A 16,956-nucleotide genomic window follows, 5' to 3' on the forward strand; every position below is an offset into this window, starting at 1 on the left:
GATGTTTTAATATGTCTAGTTTTCAGTTTCAGTACCTGAGTGTGTTTGGCACCAGGCTCCTGTTTCCCAGTCTGTCAGCCACCAGCCATCTTTCTTACAGGGTCTGCAGATGCCACAACAGCTTCCGTGTTGATAGTCACCACTCCAACTCCAAAATCAAAACACACACCTCTAGACAGTAACTTACAAGGGTCCCACATGAGTATTTTACGGCCATAACTGGACATAGGTTATTTTAGTGTCTTGTTTCCCCCAAAATAAAATCCATGTTAATCATGAAGTCAGAAATAAATGTATACATTTTTTTTTTTTTTTTTATCTATAAAGAATACTGTACATTAGCAAGTAATGGCATGATACTCTCTGAATACAATGAAGAAAATACAAGTAAATTTTGTTATATGGCACTGAGACTTCTTCGTCTACCTTCAAAGGCTGTACACAAGAAAACCTTTAGTGGTGGCTGGACAGGTCCATCGGCCCTTAATCTGGAGATGTCTAAAACAAGAAAAAACTCTGTACGACACCTCAACCATGTCATCAAACATCAACAAGTTTTAATACTGGAACAAATCCTGATGTTTGATGTTAGTTCATGTCCTTTTAGTGGTTAAAATTATTTCCCATCAACATTTAGCTGTTGTTTTTTCTTTTAACTATTTAAAAATAATAATAATGATAATAATTTATTAACAACTCTGTAATGTTCAAGCAGCAGCCAGATATTTGTGCACTTTTCTTGCACTCTTTTTGTTGTTCTTTTTGTCTGTCGCTTTAAAAAGCGACAGATTTTGTCTCTGTGTTAGCCCTGCGGTAGACTAGCGACTTGTGCAGGGTGTACGCCCATAGATATACGTATATAGGTTTATGTGTACATAGACACACTGGTGAGTGTGATAAATCTGTTTTTTTCGCACCTTTCAAAGAGCGATTCTTATTTTGTGAGATTTTATTTTGACGGGTCTTACCGGAAGTCCTCTTCATTTTCCGGTTTTAATCATGGACGCCGCAGGACGGGTTAGCTAGTTTAGCTGGCAGCTCTTATCTCCAGCTCTGATTCGTGTTGAGGCAGCTGGTAGCAGGGATGGACCCGTTATAGGTAAGACCGGACTTTATTAATGTTTTATCTAATCTGAAAGTGACGGTGTTAATGAATTATTTACGTGTACGCAGTGCTAACTACGTAGCAACATCTAACTCTAGCCAGACTGACAGTTTTTCTTCAGTCTCTGGTGCTGATAATACTGCAACTAAAACACCATCTCTGTTTCTGTCAAGTTTATAACTGTCTCGTTTGGGGACCTATGTGACGTTTTCACATCACAACCTGTAAATATTATAAATAAAATGCAAAGTAAAGTTCAGCTAATTTGTATAATTAAATCTTCCATTTGATTATAATTAATTCATATTAGGAATAAAGGTCTTTAAAGGTTATTTACCTGTAAGCCTTTTTTTTTTTTTAATAATTAAACTCGTGCAATATCACTTAGTAAAATACATAGTATGAAAACACTCATTACGCAGGTCATGAAAAACATAATGAATCCTCTTTTAAACCCCTTGTGTTCAGTGTTGCTTAACTAAACTCCTGGTACACAGTTTTGTTTACATCCCCCGACGTGTGCTTTTAGATCTCTTTTGGAGTTAACTGGAGGGTTCTTTTGTCTCCACGGTGTAATTGTAGCCAGGAATACTAATTTACATTACAGCCACTTGAGAAACATTCACTCCACTCAGATGATCTCTGTTTCACTAGACTACTCACACCAGTTGCCTGGACATCCACAGAATAAGTCAGTCACTTTCAAGCAGGGCTGGACATTGCTACTGATTTTCTGATTCACAAGCTCCAAATTAGATTCAACTTCAATTCACTTTGAGATGTATCCGTTTCAAAACAGCTGTACTTTGTTATGAAAGAAATTTGTAGTATTTCTACAGTATTTTATCTCTAGTTTTACATCTTTCATGTTTGTTGACTCTTGTGCAGATCTTTTAAGTCTCAAAATGTTCGCAAATGTGTTTTACATGTAAATCCATAAGTGAGACAGCAAACCAAACTGTCAAAAATGCAGCTTATACCGTCATCTGTCCACTGCATGATAATGGATCTTTTGAAGTATTATTTTGCATTGTTTGCTAAAAACAATTCCTTGGTTGCTTTGTTGATTACCCGCCTCTCTAGAAGAGGAAAGGAGCAAAATCTAGGAGGAGAGTTGATCTCTAGTAATTTGTCATAATTGCATAATTGCAGAGTTCGACATCTTGACCTTACACCCCAACATCCTTCCAAATTTTAATTTATCATACACACTTGCATACATAATTCTAAAAAAAGCTGCAAATCAAATAAATACATAAATTTATCCTAACACAAACCACAGCTTTGTGTTAGGAGAAAGATGGTAGCTTATTTGCAGTTTAATTTTTACTATACAAATTACGGAAATGACTGATTCACATGGGATCAAGATCACAGACGACCTCCACAATTATTAGAAATTAAAAAGTAAAACTAACACTGTGCAAATGGGGCTTCAGACAGGAGTAGTAAAAACTCTTTATGGTATTATTGAGACACTGTATAAAGTTAACTTATCATTAATACACATGTGCTTTGCTTATTCTAACTTTTTAATCAAAATGTCCATTAAAAAAAAAAAAAAAGGCTCTTGAGTTGTTGAATAATTCAGTGACGCTGATTCAGAGCTGGAAACAGCTGCTTCCTGCTGGTTGCTTAAACCACTGCGCTCGAAACTGAAGTGGCAGACCGGGAAACCAGTCGCAGAGAGTTTCATTCATCTGTTTTGGACGGTTCATTCATTTCTAAAATTTCTGAAACGGCGTCCACAGCTCCTCCTCTGTCTCACTGGCTGATGGTGTGTGGACACATCAGGGGATACGGGACTATTCGGACCACGGCTGGTCCGGGCTGCGTTTTGATGTCTGGGCTGCAACATATCTCCATGGCAACCGTCTGACAAGCCGCTCACCCTCTTTGTTGCATGTGTTGATGGAAACATGGAAACGGTCTCTTGCGACAGTCTGAACTGAAGGGAGACGGCACGAGACACGTTGGCCGAGGGCTGCACATGGAGAATGGAGACCTGGGTCACATGGTGTGTGTGTGTGTGTGTGTGTGTGTGTGTTATTCATGGACATTTATCTGTTTATATTGTCACATTGTGGGACTTGACCTCCTTTTGTGGACAAGAACAAGTCCACGTGATGTAAAACATTAAGATTTACTGGGTTAGGGAGGTGGTGTTTACAGATCGAGTCTTTGACTCTTAAACCCTTTAACACTTAAACCTGAAAATGTCCATCTGGACTTTTTTGTTTACGCTGACTTTACAAAGGTCAGAAAATGTCCTGTGAGCAAATGCTTTCGCCCATTTTTTTTCTCAGAATGCCGTGGAAAGTTTACTGTACGTTATGATAGTGTAATAACTTTCCAGAAGGGGCGCAAGTGAAATGGTAATGGTAATGACACCATGTTGGCAGCAAAGCGCAGCGTCTCAGCTTTCATAAACCGTGACGTAATTACAGTAATCCTAATGCACTTGCGAAAATGTGCAGCCGGGCATCACATTTGGTTTTAAAGCATTATTGTAAGTGGATTCAGGGAGATTTGAATTTACTTTTTCTCACCTGATAAACAGTATTTTTCAAAATATTTTTACAAAAGGGCGTATGGTCGGTGTAAGCCCCAGTAACACCCTAAGAAATCCGACTTTTTCGAGGTCCAGGCTATGCATTTGTTTGTGATGAGAAAGAATTTTTAGCTCTCCGCTTGCTGTTCCTGCTGTGTCCAGATGGGAGAGCCAGTGACTCTGAATGTGGGCGGCTGTGTTTACAGCACGTCTCTGTCTACGCTGCAGCGATACCCAGACTCCATGCTGGGAGCCATGTTCAGAGGAAACTTTCCCACCGTCAGGGACGCACACGGAAACTACTTCATCGACCGCGACGGCCCGCTGTTTCGGTAAAACGTGCAGATACGATGGCACACACATTACTCTCTCTCTAAGTCTCTTTGTGTCTGTCTATGTGTCTGTCTCTGTCTGCTGATGTGATGGCACATATATTAATATCCATTGTGTTTCTTATTCTCCTTCTTCCCTAAAAAATGCTACTACAAAGTGGATCAATCACAAGTCTTGCAGTCTGTGTCACTGTGATGCATAGTTACATTTCTGGGGAGGTACACGTCAGGCTACGTAGTTAGGGTCTGTGTAGGGTCTATGTTGCTATCGTAGCTATGCGTCAAATTGCTGCAGAGGTATAAACCATGCATTAGTATTTCCGGTTGCTTTAAAAAAACAAACAAAAAAAAAAAACACGTTTTCTTCCGCCAAAAGCCTACGCAATCTACTAGTTTGCTACTACACAACGTATTTCTGTGGCTCGTTTAGCCTCCAGCTAAGCCCCACCCACTAAAAATTTTTATCATGCATACTGAAACAAAAGGGGTCTATTTATGGACGATGCATCCCCAATTTCTTGCACTGGCCAAACTGATGCTACGGTCTGAGAGTGGATGAGCTGCGATATTGATGACCTGACTTCATTTCCCCCACACTCACTCACGTTTTCGTATAATACTAAGCTCTGCTCTATCTCTACCACTTACAAAGAAATATTGGATTATACACTGTACTTATTCCTTTATTTATTCCTACTCACCTCTCACCGTCCTACGGGCCGTTTCACAGAGCGGTTGTCATGGCAACTGGTAGTCATGGCGATATCGCATCCTGTTTCTATAGCGTATATAACTCAAATGAAACTTATTAGAAAAATTAACACTTGAGTATTTATCAGCATAATATTAACTGCCTAAAATGACAGAAACCGTCTGTGGAAAAAAATGGATGTGTATTTTAGTTTGGCCCAAGTCCCATCTACCAACATAGAGGGGGTGGAGCTCATGACCTATACTGCAGCCAGTCACCAGGGGGAGCTCTACTTACTTTGACTTCACTTTGGAGAAGCTGTTCCATTATGCTTAATTTGATACCATTTTAAACATTTATATTTCTGTAATAAAGTTGCACATTTTAACATGTAGATTTGTGGGGACTGAGACACTTTTAGAACCAGCCTCAAGTGGCCAGTTAAAGAACTGCAGATTTTTGCAATTACATAGCAGAATTTTTAGTGGAGAACTTGGACTCTCATCAAGTTTCACCTGCTGTTTATCTGTACTCACCCCACTCTTAAAACATGCGTTAGTTTTACTCTTTTTTTGGAATTAAATTTAAGTTTGTGCCACAGTTTATACTCACAGTTTGTGAGTATCCTATCCTTTCATGTTTGTTTGTTGTTTGACAATAGGCAATAATAACGTATTCTTACATATTACATTATTAACATATGAGGTTTGAACAAGACGGACAATTAAAAAAAAACATTCAGACATTAAGATTTCCCTCTCTCCTCTTGACTAGAACAGAACTGTCCGCTCTGCAGTTTGAACTCATCCGTCCCTCACTTCCTGCTGTTTCAGCTACATCCTCAACTTCCTGCGGACATCGGAGCTGACACTTCCGTGTGACTTCAAGGAGACAGAGTTGCTCAGAAAGGAGGCCGACTTCTATCAGATCGAGCCCCTGATCCAGTGCCTGGGAGAGCCCAAGCCTCTGCTGCTCTACCCGACCGACTCCTACGAGGAGGTGGTGGAGCTGTCCAGCACCAGGAAGCTCTCCAAGTACTCCAACCCCGTCGCAGTCATCATCACCCAGCTTACAATCACCACCAAGGTCAGTGCAAGCTGGAGACGTCCCCAACAAGTTTAATTTTTGTCCTAAACCTTGTAGATTCCTTTTCTCGTCTTCCTTGTCCTTCTCCTAAATGACTGGATTCTGTCCAATAAATAGATATATCAAACTTAATGTAGTGTGGAGGGGGTAGTTCATACCTTGGTTCCAGAAAACCTGTGTTGTCTACTTCAGATGGTCATCCAACGCTATAAACTCCCTATCCCTTTCTCCTTGACACTGTCACCAGGAAACATTTCTCTTCTTTTAAATGAAGTCTCCAGTGTTTGTTGTGGCCTAAGTGGACAACATGGATTCTGTTTCATGATTATTTTTTGTATTAAGTTGGTATTACTGAATGATGATCCCCCACTACCTTCTCACCAAACATCCATGTTGCATAAATTCCAAATTTCAGTCTGACCTGCTCAATTTTTCAGGGTAAATTTCTTCAACGAGCAGATATGATTAGTCACAGGATTCAGGGTCATCTTGTTCTTCTTCTTAGATTACCACTAAAACAGAAGAAGAAGACATGTTGATGGTACAGGGATGTGATTTGGTTTATTGCAGCCCTTAAAATAAACCATAAAATATCAGGCTTTGCTGGAACCTGATATGATCATTTTAAAAATGTCTGAATTGGCTCCCATACCAATCTTGACATCCCTAGTATAAAAACTTCTGGTTGGATTTGTAATAACTATTCTGTGAATGGAGACCGCTGAGATTGCTATTTTATTTTCTTGCTGCTTCTATCTCTGGATTTCTCTCTTTTCATGGAGCAGTGGAACAACCAGCAAAAACATTAATATTTCAACAAATGAGAAGTTAGGTTTTATGGCAAAACTGAGACAAGCCTTTATGCTCTTTTTGGTCAGCAGTGGTTTTGGTCTTTAAGACCATTTTAGCCCAGTCTCTTTCTTACGGTGGAGTCATGAACACTGACCTCAAGGCAAGTGAGGCCTGCAGTTCTTTGGATGTTGTTGTAGGCTCTTTTGTGACCTCTTGGATGAGTTGTCGCTGTGCTCTTGGCGTGATTTTAGTTGGTTGGCTGCTCCTGGGAAGGTTCACCACTGTTCCACGTTTTTTCCATTTGTGAATAATGGCTCTCACTGTGGTTCACTGGAGTCCCAAAGCTTTAGAAATGGCTTTATAACCTTTTCCAGACTGATGGATCTCAGTTACTTTCTTTCTCATTTGTTCCTTTGGATCTCGGCAAGATGTCTAGCTTTAGATTTTTTTTCTTCTTTATAATAAAATGCTTCATTTAAAAATTGCAATTTGCGTTTACTTGTGTTATCTTTGTCTTATATTTAAATTTGTCTGATGATCTGAAACATTTAGGTGTGACAAACATGCAAAAAAAATAAGAAATCATGAACACTTTTTCACACCACTGTATGCGAACACATTGTTTTTAGTTTTTCATGCATTTGTGTCTTCCAGGCTGGTTTACTGTAATTGATCACTGCCTGGCTCCAAGTAGCTCTTTAAAAAGCCTCCCGTTCATACAAAATGCTGCAACAAGAACATTGATGGGAATTGGCGAGAGGGATCATGTTACTGCTGTTTTAGCTTCTTTTCATTAGCTCCCTGTTATATACAGAATAGAATTTAAAATCCTCCTCCTCGTTACGCAAAGGCCTTGCTAGCACCATCATATCTGAAAGACCTCAGAGTACAATATCACTTTAACAGATCTCTTTGATCTCAAAGTGCAGGCTTACTTATGATTCCTAGATTTAAAAAAGTAAAATGGGAAGTAGGAACCAGTTCCTAGTTTAAGTTTGAGAGGCAGGCACCCTCTCTTCTTCTAAGGTCAGACTTAACACTTTCTTTTTTGATGAAGCTTATAGTTGGGGCTGGATCAGGCACCGCTGAACCATCCCTTAGTTATGCTGGCCTAGGCCTAGGCTGCAGAGTGATGGTGCACTGAGCTCCTAATCTAATCTCTTATCTAATTTCTCTCTCTATTACATTTCAAACAGTCACATGACTCCTTTTGTTTTTCTTTCTTTCTTTAGGTCCATGCAGTGTTGGAGGCCATCTCCTGCAGTTTCACAAAGTGGAACAAACACATGATGGACACCAGAGACTACCAGGTGTCCTTCACCTTCGGACCATGTGACCACCAACAGGAAGTCAGCCTGCGTGTCCACCTGCTCGACTTCATCTCCAAAGCTGTGCGTGGATTTTGTCTCATCGTTAAAATTGTGCATCATCTATTAAACACATAATTCATGTGGTGAGTTTATTCAGTCATTGTTTCCTTCTGTTTTCAGGGTTTCACAATTCGCAATACGCGTGTTCACCACATGAGTGAACGAGCCAACGAGAACACGGTGGAACATCACTGGACGTTTTGTCGCCGAGCTCGCAAAGTCAACGACTGACAGATGAGCAGCAGGATGGACTTGGGTCTTCAGACAAAGGCTGAAGAGTTTTTTTAATTTTTTTTTTCTTGATGGTTTTGTCGTCTTGTATTTGTTTTGCACTCTTTGACGTGACATTTTGAATAATTTGTTCAATCTGTGATGTCACAAAAGCACATACACACACACACATATATATATATATACTGACTGACACTACATATATATATATATATATATATATATACATGCTTGGATGGATTTTAACTTGACTTTGTCTTTGAAACTATACGTTCAAACATTTCTGGACAGTCTTCAGTCAATCTTAAAGCTACAGGAGCATCTAAGGAGCTTCTAACATTGTGGCAATAGTTTTTTTTTTTTTTTGGCCTCTCAGAACCAGGTATATCCAGCACCTTTGAGATGAATTGGAATCCAGAAGACGGATCTGTCACTTCACTCGCTGCTAGACATGGACATCACTGGTGCTCTTGTTGCTGAACAAGAAGGAATTCTTAAATCCTTCAACTTCGGAAACATGGTGGCAACCTGCTCATCATTTGGAATCATGTTATCATATGTGGCTGGAATATTTTGTGTATGTAAAGGAAACTATAAAACATCCTAAGAAATGTGTCATAACCATAGACAAACAAAACTTTATACTGTCTGTGGTTATAACTCAAAGTCTATGATTAAATGTTGGTTGTAAATAAACATTAAAGGTCTAATTTGTAAAATTTTAGTGACTCCGATTTGTTGGTAAGAGGTTGTGTGTGGACTGTTTTGCAGTTTGATTTTGTGTTTGGGTGTGCAGGTTGTGGTTCAGTCCTGTACCCTCAATACCCATCACCTACCAGGGTCTGTATCCTCACCTCACACCTTCCTTTCCAGGGAGAGAGGTAGCTCAGACACCTGACTGACACAATTGTGTATTTTGGTGGATAGCAATAAAAAGGGATAAGCTAATGGTTAATGTGGTGGCAGCATGGAGGGGTGTGATTCCAGGATGCTGGAACTCACTGTTAAGCCTTCTTGAGGTGTCGTGGGCCATACTTAACGAAACACTGGTGAAGGAAAGTGTCCACTTGAAAACCCCAATGATGTGCCGCATATTGCTTACTGCTGTTGGCGAGGCTAGTTAGCTGGTGTCTTCTTGTAGCCAGCTGGTAGCTGACTGCTAGAATGCTGGTCGGTTTTCAGGTCAACATGCCACCATATGGGTCAACTGTATGCCAAACAAGGTCAGGCAGGAGTGAGGCAAAAACCACTCAGGACAGTCATACACTCATAAGGAAAGAAAAATAAAGCCTCCCGTTTATACGAATAGAATAATGCCCAAAATAATCAACACAACAACCGGGTGAACATCAAGCCTGAAGCCAGCATGGCAGGGAGCACCCAGCTCACTGGCCTGCTTGCAGAACAGTAAAGGACATCGTTCAGCCTATAGAACCTTACCAGGGTCCCTGAAGAGGCCCAACCAGCTGCCACACAAACATCCTCTAAGGGACCCCCCTTGAAAAGTGCCCAAAAGTTAACTATCCTCCTGGTGGAGTGGGCCACAGCCCCCCTGGGGGCAGCAGCTCCAGCGGCATCATAGACCAGGGCTATGGTCCGGACAACCCAACAGGCCAAGCACTGCTTGGACAGGGCATGGCCTCACCTGGCACCCCCAAAGCAGACAAAGAGCTGGTCCATAACCCTAACGGAAGCAGTACAGGCGATGTATGCCCTTAAGGACCGAACTGGACAGAGTAAGTGCAACCAAGCGGGCTCCACAGAGTCATGGGATGAAGGATGAATGGGCTCCAAAACCTTTGGCCTTACCATGAGGGAGGACCAAGGGAGAACCTTCGGCAAGAAGGCTTGGAAGGAGTGAAATGGCAGAGCCATCCACCCCCGGTGTCCCCACCGGACCCACTATGGAATATCACAGCAGACAATGGGAGGTCTCTTGTGAGGCAAAGAGGTCTACCTGAGTTTGCGAACAGTGCCGAAATGGTGTCCTCAGTCAGATCAAGACATGCTTCCCCTGTATTAACGGTTGGAAATACACCAAGGCCTGATACACTGCCTCTGCTTTGAGCAAGTTGCTGTGAGTCCCTCTCCAAAAGGGACCACACTGGCCATGGGCTGGGTGGTTCTCCCATACTGCCCCCCAGCCTGTCTCTGATGCATCCATTGTTATGGTTACTCTGGAGCACACTGGACCCAGTGCAACACGGAAGACAAATTGAAGACAGCGTAACAACCCTCCAGCTATCCTCGAGGGGGTTCACCTTGAGCATGGCAAGCCAACACTGCAGGGGCCGCATGTGAAGCAAACCCAGTGGCACCACCTGAGACCCTGCTGCAATGAGGCCCAATAGCCTCCAGTCACACTCCACTGTGACGTGCTTGCCCACAGGCAACTGTGACAAGCCGTCCATCAGCACTGCTGTCCTCTTTATGGTCAGGACAGCTCTCATCAGGTTCGAATCCAGAACCAAACCTAGATATTCCCTTTGCACTGGAACAAGGCAACTCTTCTCCCTGTTCCAAGGCCAGGCTCGAGGTGACTCAACACCTTCACAATGTCGAGCCGGGCCTGATGCTCTGTCGGTGAGCAAATTAACCACTCATCCAGGTAATTCAAGTTAAGAATACCTTTGCGATGAAGAGGGGCCAATGCCACCTCCATGCTCTTTGTGAAGGTGCAAGGAGACAAGGACAGGCCAAACAGGTGGACTGTATACTCGTATGCGTTGTCCTGGAAGAAAAAACGCCTTTGTTTATCGGAATGTGGAAGTATGCATCATGCAGGTACACTGTAGTGAACCAGTCCCCACAGCGTATGGATGACTGAGGGCTTGACAGACGAACAATGCGAAAAGGGAGGCGCTTCAGGAAGCCCGTGAAGAGGTATCCCCAACTCCAGAGAGAGACTCCTCCTCGGACTGGGGGTCATCCAGATCTTCGAATTCGAAATTGTCAGAGGCTGTCACAGAAAGAACATCATGCAGAGATCATGCATTCCATGTGGATGCTGAGTGAGTATAAGCACCCGTACCGGCTGCCACAGTTGCACAATCTCCACCTCCCTCCCGGAATGCCTTGTCTTCCGGGTGTGCTGCAGCGGATCACACACCACTCGCATCTCCCTCGCATCCTGCTGACCCAGGTCAAGCGAAGGAGAGGCAATCCCAGTCGTCATGCGACATGGCAAAGACTGCCCACCAGAATCCGTGTGGAACACAGCCTCAGGTAGTGTACAACCTGATGGATGCAGCGACTCCTCTCGGCTCCAAATACGCAAGTGAAGCAAGGCTTCTTTCTGCCTTCGAAATGGCAAGTGACACACTCACCTGTGTCCCCATAGACACAATAGAGCATTTCTAGCAAGTTACTCATCTAGATACTCTCTTTACACAGGTCTATTATAATAATATTATTATTTATTTTTTAATTAATTAATTCTGTACATTTTCTGATTACATTGTTTATCTTATTTGACTGGATAACACATAGTAATACTAATATTATTTTATCTTTCTATTTACTTGTGGTTTTTTAAGAATGTTTCTTTTATGTGCAACTAAGCTACTGTGACCAAGTAATTTCCCTTGTGGATCATTAAAGTCTAAGTCTAAAAAGTCTACTCGTTTTCCTTACAAAGAGTGCCTGGATCGTCTGTGTAAGGGTCATTTTATGTGTTACGTGTCACTTTTACTGCTGAACTCTCACATATTACACAAAGTTTGCTCCAGTAGATTTTGTTGTGCCGTGTTGTGCTTGTTTTTCCTGTGTGTTCACTCTGTTTCCTTCCTGTTTGCTTCTGTTTGTCTGTGCTCGGAGGACAACCTCTGCAAAGGACAACCTCTGCAAAACTTTTTTCTTCTAAAAACTACAACTACATTGTAGTTTTATTCTTCATCTAGATACAAACTAGATTGTCAACTACTAGATAATCTACCAACATAACTACAGTAAACATCAGACTGTGGATTGTTGCGTTGTGTCCATGATTGACAGTAATAGATCGATGATTCATTCAGTCAAGTATTTTTCTCCTATTTTTTTCCAAACTGTTTGCAAAATGATTCTGCAAAGCTAACCAGTTACTATATCAGGTAATTAGTATTCAGGTATCAGAGTGGAGATTGGGATTGGCTCCTAAATCTATTTTTTCTTCTTCTAATGTTTGTGGTATTTTGCTTGAAGCTGTAAAGGAACTGAGGGTTTACAAACCGGAAAATGAGAAAAGCAAAAATTATTCCCTCCCTCTTGAGATGTGAGCAGAGGAGACAAGTAAGTCGAAGCAATTGGTGTTAACAAAATGAGAGGCTGTGAATTAGCTAAGTCATTTTAAGCCAGCATTGATAAATAACCATGTGCTCCATCACATTTCCATTTTTGACGTAATATTTAATTCACATATCACATAGTGCCTCCGGTAAGTCTTCTCGGTCCTCTTTCCACATGATACATTTAAAGAATTGTCATTAGATGCGGGGTTGTTGCATAATTGTGAATTTTAAAATTTTATTACAGATGTGAACCACTGGAGTTCTTTTGTTTTGGAGGAACCTGCACCAGAGATGTCATATTTTAGGAGAACCTATCCAAGATAAAAAACCTAACTTCTTTTTGAAATGTTTTCCAAAATCCAGTCTTCAAAAGATCACTGGAGATAAGAAATGGCTTCTACCATTAGGTAGAACAGGGGCATCAAACTCACTTCAGTTCAGGGGGCCACATACAGTCCAATTTGATCTCAAGCCGGTCAGACCAGAAACATAACAGCATAATAACCTGTAAATAACAAAAACTTTCTTTGTTCCCTTTGTTTTAGTGCAGTGAAGTACAAGTAAATATTTACGCTTTATGAACTATTTATTAACAAAACATTTAATGAACATAAAAGCAATTTTGGTACATTGCTGGGTCACAGTATTGAGTAAAAATTCTACTCTAACTAAAATAGTGGCCTCTCATGGATTTACTTTTTTTTAAAATTAGCGGTTACTTTTATTGTCTTCTGTGTCATTTCCACACTCACACTGCCCAGACTTTGCCCTACTTTTGATAAAGTACAACTGTGCTTTGTACGGTTTTTCCACTAAAAGGTGTTTTGCGAATGAGTTATAACTCGTGCAAAGTCTCGTTTCGCAATATCCCATAACGCAAGACTTCACTTTGAGGAATATGGACTTCAAATGAACTGGTCACATGACCCCCTGCTTCATCTTGATGCTACACTTTTACATCGATACGTCTGCAAAAAGCCACCTCATGAGAGCTTAAAAATGTTTTATCGTTTTTCGAAATGTAGGTGTTTCCATTACCATTTTTTTTTTTTTGCGATATTTAGATTTTGTGCATTTGTAGGGGTAATGGAAACACAGTAAGTGTGAATCAGACCTGGAGAAATGCAAACCCAACAGTGGGTGGTCTTTACAAACTTGAAGCCCAATCAAATGCTTTGATTGCATCATTGACACCCACTGACTTCAAAGCTGCATGAAAAACACAGCCCCCGCTTTCTTTGGCTGGCATAAGTGTGTTAACTCAACAGGGATCCTGACAGGCTTCGGTTAAAAAAAGTTGCTGTGTTGTCCAATCAAATATATTGGACACATATTTAGTTATTTATTGCGAACATTCAAAAGAAAAGAAATGCATCAAATGTATATACAATTGAAAAACAAACAGAAGACAGACTTCCAATATATTACTTCCAATAAGTAACTTAAACTACTGGCAACATTCACATTCCTACTGGACTGCTTAGAACTATATTTCTACTTCTATGAAGAATGAAATTATTATCAATGTGAAGTCATGACTCACCAGGTTTTGTGACTTAAAAGCTTTAAAACTCACAGATGTATCCCTGGAACAAACCTTTTTTCATTGCAACACTGCTCTGTAAGACATAATGACACGTAATGTCTGAAATGTTCCTTCATGATTTTAGCTCTTGTACAAAGTATTTTTTAGTGCATGTTATTCTGTAAAGATGACATCTTTGATCATCGGAAAGTCTTTGATTCAGCCGGCGCTATCTCAGTATCTCCCCTCCCACCTGTTCTCTCAGCATGAATCTTTATGACTTTGGTAATCCCCTCACTTTTCATCTCTCGTCACCAGCTGCCCAACATCAACTTCTACAACACTTCAGTTATTGACAGTAAATGAGACTGGATGAATTTCTCACAGTCTCAGCTACTTCAAAACTAATGCTTAAAATCTGTGTCCTATCTTGGCGCTAAACTAAAAATGTTAGCATATTGAACTATTACTCAAACTCTTTGCTGGTCCTGAATGCAGCTTTCCACTGTTTTCTAGTCCCTGCTCTTGAGCACAGCCATGTGCTGTTCAGCATTGTCACAGAAGGTATTGCGGGTGAGAGAAAGGCATTTAAGTTAGCTAGCTGGCATCAATAACAACAATATAACAAAAATAACAGTTGACCAAAAATGGAAGAACCAACAAACTCAAGATAACATTTCAAAAACAGAAAACGAGGGGACGGGTGCCTGTTTGATATGCAACAAAACAGCTGCTGCAATGAAAGAGTGTAATGTACAACGACACCATGAAACCAAAATCAAGAAGAAACTAGCAAGAGGTTTTGGTCCTCACAGAGCACAGTCTCCAGCCAGAGGAGACTGTGTCCAAAAGTTTTTATCCAGGGTGGATGAAGCTAGCCGGGCATAGCCAGAGTCTGGGGACACTCGATTGGGACTTGATTTATGGAGTGTATTTCAATGGATACTGAGAAAAGAATACCTTTGAGTGCAATTGATTAAGGCGTTCTCAACAAATGCCTTAATCACTATTAACTCTTTGTCCTTTAAAGTTATTTCCCTGTCTTTTGACGTGGCAGTGAACTCTGAACAGTTTCCTGCTTTGTGAACAAATTCAATATTGCATAAAGCAATATTTTTCAGCCACAAACATTAACTACGATCTCTCCTTAGACGGTTTATGGGAAAATGGCAAATACCAATCAACAACTTTCACAGCAGAATGACTGACATGCTACAGTCTGTTTTTGTCTTTGGTAGTGCCAAAAGCAGAAGCATACTAGAGGATGATGATGGAAGTGAAGATGGATGCAATGGTACAGGCGTACATGTACACCATCATTATCTTTGGCCTCTGTTGTTCTTTTTTGGTTAGAAACCTGCAAAACTTACAGTTGAGGGCCAGGGTTATGGTGGTTCCCAGGGAGTAGAAAGGACTCTATTGTGTTGATTGGAGGGCGATAACATGACAGGAGGAAGTGGGAGTTGGGTTACCAAGTGGCAACTTCCGGTTCTGAGCAATGAAGCACATGCGGAAGTGCAAAAACTTGCAGTTCATCAAGTGGCTGCTTTAGGCTGGCTCCAAAGGATAGCAAATTCCCATAGACCCCCCATGCTAAAACTTTACAACTTTACAGAATTATTAAGCATGTTTACAGCCTGGTACATAAAAAAAAAAAAAAAAAAAGATTTTGGTCTCAATAGTTTATTTGACTATTCTTGAAAACTGCTCGGGGGTACATTTCTGTCTATCTCATTGATTTATTTTTTATTAAGGTTTAAGATTCTGCATAATTAAGGGCATTCCAGCTTTGAGTGACCGGCGGTAGCCTGAGCTAACAGGCAGCAGACAGTTGGGTGGGTCTCAGTGTCTGACGTGACACCCATATCCATATTTAGAGTATCTGAGTGTTGCACAGAGTAAAGCTCACCCAACATGGTGACTACGGGCTCCGCCCCTTTGGGCTTCATTTTCGAGGCTCAGAATCCAAGGGTTTGTTCATAGTATAGTCAGTGGGTTGTGCCTGTATCTCCTCTGATATCACAGCAGTAGTTTGAGTGGTGACTAGTCACCAAATTAGACTCATTCCCATCAAAGATGAGATCATTGAGGGTGGTATCATCCATAAACGTCAGGATGACTGGAGGTGACACTCTAAAGGAAGAGGAGGCACATAGTTACAACCAAGATGCAGCCACCAATCAGTCTCCAATCAGTCAAGAAGTCAGGCGCAATCAATGCCGGCTTCTCTAGCTTGTCCTGCAACAGGGTCACGATAATGGTACTGAAGACCAAGCTATGATCACTACCTCGACCCTGGCTTCCTGTGGAGTCCAGGTGCTACAAGGACTCCATGAAAATGTTGTGAAATGATGGGGGAGGGGACATCTGAAGTGGGTGGATGTGAAGAGGCCCAGCCCCTTGCTGTGACAGGAGAAGGAGGAGCCAGTAGACTGCTGCCAGATGGTGAGGTGGGGGATGGTGACAGGATTGCTCCATTGTTAAAGAGAAGTCAAACTCATTCAGACTCATCAGTGGATTGCAGGACTTTGAAACTGTGGCCACTTTCACACGTACCAAAACAATCCTCTTTTCTTCGGTTTCTTCCGGTTGGTGTCATTTTGAGAATTTCTTAAGGTCAAACCATTGCAAAACATTATGTAGTTGTAGGCTGTAATACCTATCCCTAGGCCTATGGGTGGCACTGTTTCTGCTACAGAACTCAGCCAAAAAAAAAAAAAAAAAAAAAAAGAAGCGGGCCCCATATACGAACTTACAGTCCGGAACAGTCCGGAAACCTTTTCAGCCCATTATAGTTTCTTTTTTTCACACATATGAAAAAAAGAAACCGCAGAGTCTCCATTTGTCTTTTTCATCCTGGGACCTTGATTCAAAAAGTTGCACTCCCAGATCTGTCAAGGCGGTCGGCAGAAACGTGCAAGACGACACGACAGTCTATGGCAGGGTTGTCTGACTCATCTTAGTTCAAAGAGCCCAATTTTATGCCCTTCCCTTTGTTGTAATGC

General features: G+C 41.4%; 1 protein-coding gene across 3 annotated transcripts; it reads left to right on the forward strand.

Annotated features, from left to right (window-relative positions):
- The first annotated feature begins 964 nt into the window (after nt 1–964).
- On the forward strand, nt 965–8,877 carry kctd6a (potassium channel tetramerization domain containing 6a). 3 transcript variants are annotated; one of them, XM_047582250.1, is made up of 6 exons: nt 965–1,099; nt 2,857–3,122; nt 3,863–3,988; nt 5,513–5,765; nt 7,790–7,948; nt 8,048–8,877. In XM_047582250.1, the coding sequence occupies exons 2-6, from the start codon at nt 3,103–3,105 to the stop codon at nt 8,156–8,158; spliced, it is 669 nt and encodes a 222-aa protein (XP_047438206.1). In that variant the 5' UTR covers nt 965–1,099; nt 2,857–3,102; the 3' UTR covers nt 8,159–8,877. The 3 variants fall into 3 exon arrangements, with proteins under 3 accessions (XP_047438206.1, XP_047438204.1, XP_047438205.1); XM_047582248.1 differs by having other exon boundaries at nt 966–1,099; nt 3,819–3,988; XM_047582249.1 differs by lacking the exon at nt 2,857–3,122 and having other exon boundaries at nt 972–1,099; nt 3,819–3,988.
- The last annotated feature ends 8,079 nt before the right edge of the window (nt 8,878–16,956 follow it).

Source organism: Mugil cephalus, chromosome 4 (genome assembly GCF_022458985.1).
Source record: "Mugil cephalus isolate CIBA_MC_2020 chromosome 4, CIBA_Mcephalus_1.1, whole genome shotgun sequence".
NCBI lineage: Eukaryota > Metazoa > Chordata > Actinopteri > Mugiliformes > Mugilidae > Mugil > Mugil cephalus.

Bases quoted from the DNA above. Each gene is read 5' to 3' on its own strand.
- kctd6a (XM_047582248.1), top strand. From the start codon at position 3,096: ATGGAGAATGGAGACCTGGGTCACATG. The intron at 5,766-7,789 runs GTCAGTGCAAGC...TTCTTTCTTTAG, and splicing joins AGCTTACAATCACCACCAAG to GTCCATGCAGTGTTGGAGGC. The intron at 7,949-8,047 runs GTGCGTGGATTT...TTCTGTTTTCAG, and splicing joins TCGACTTCATCTCCAAAGCT to GGTTTCACAATTCGCAATAC.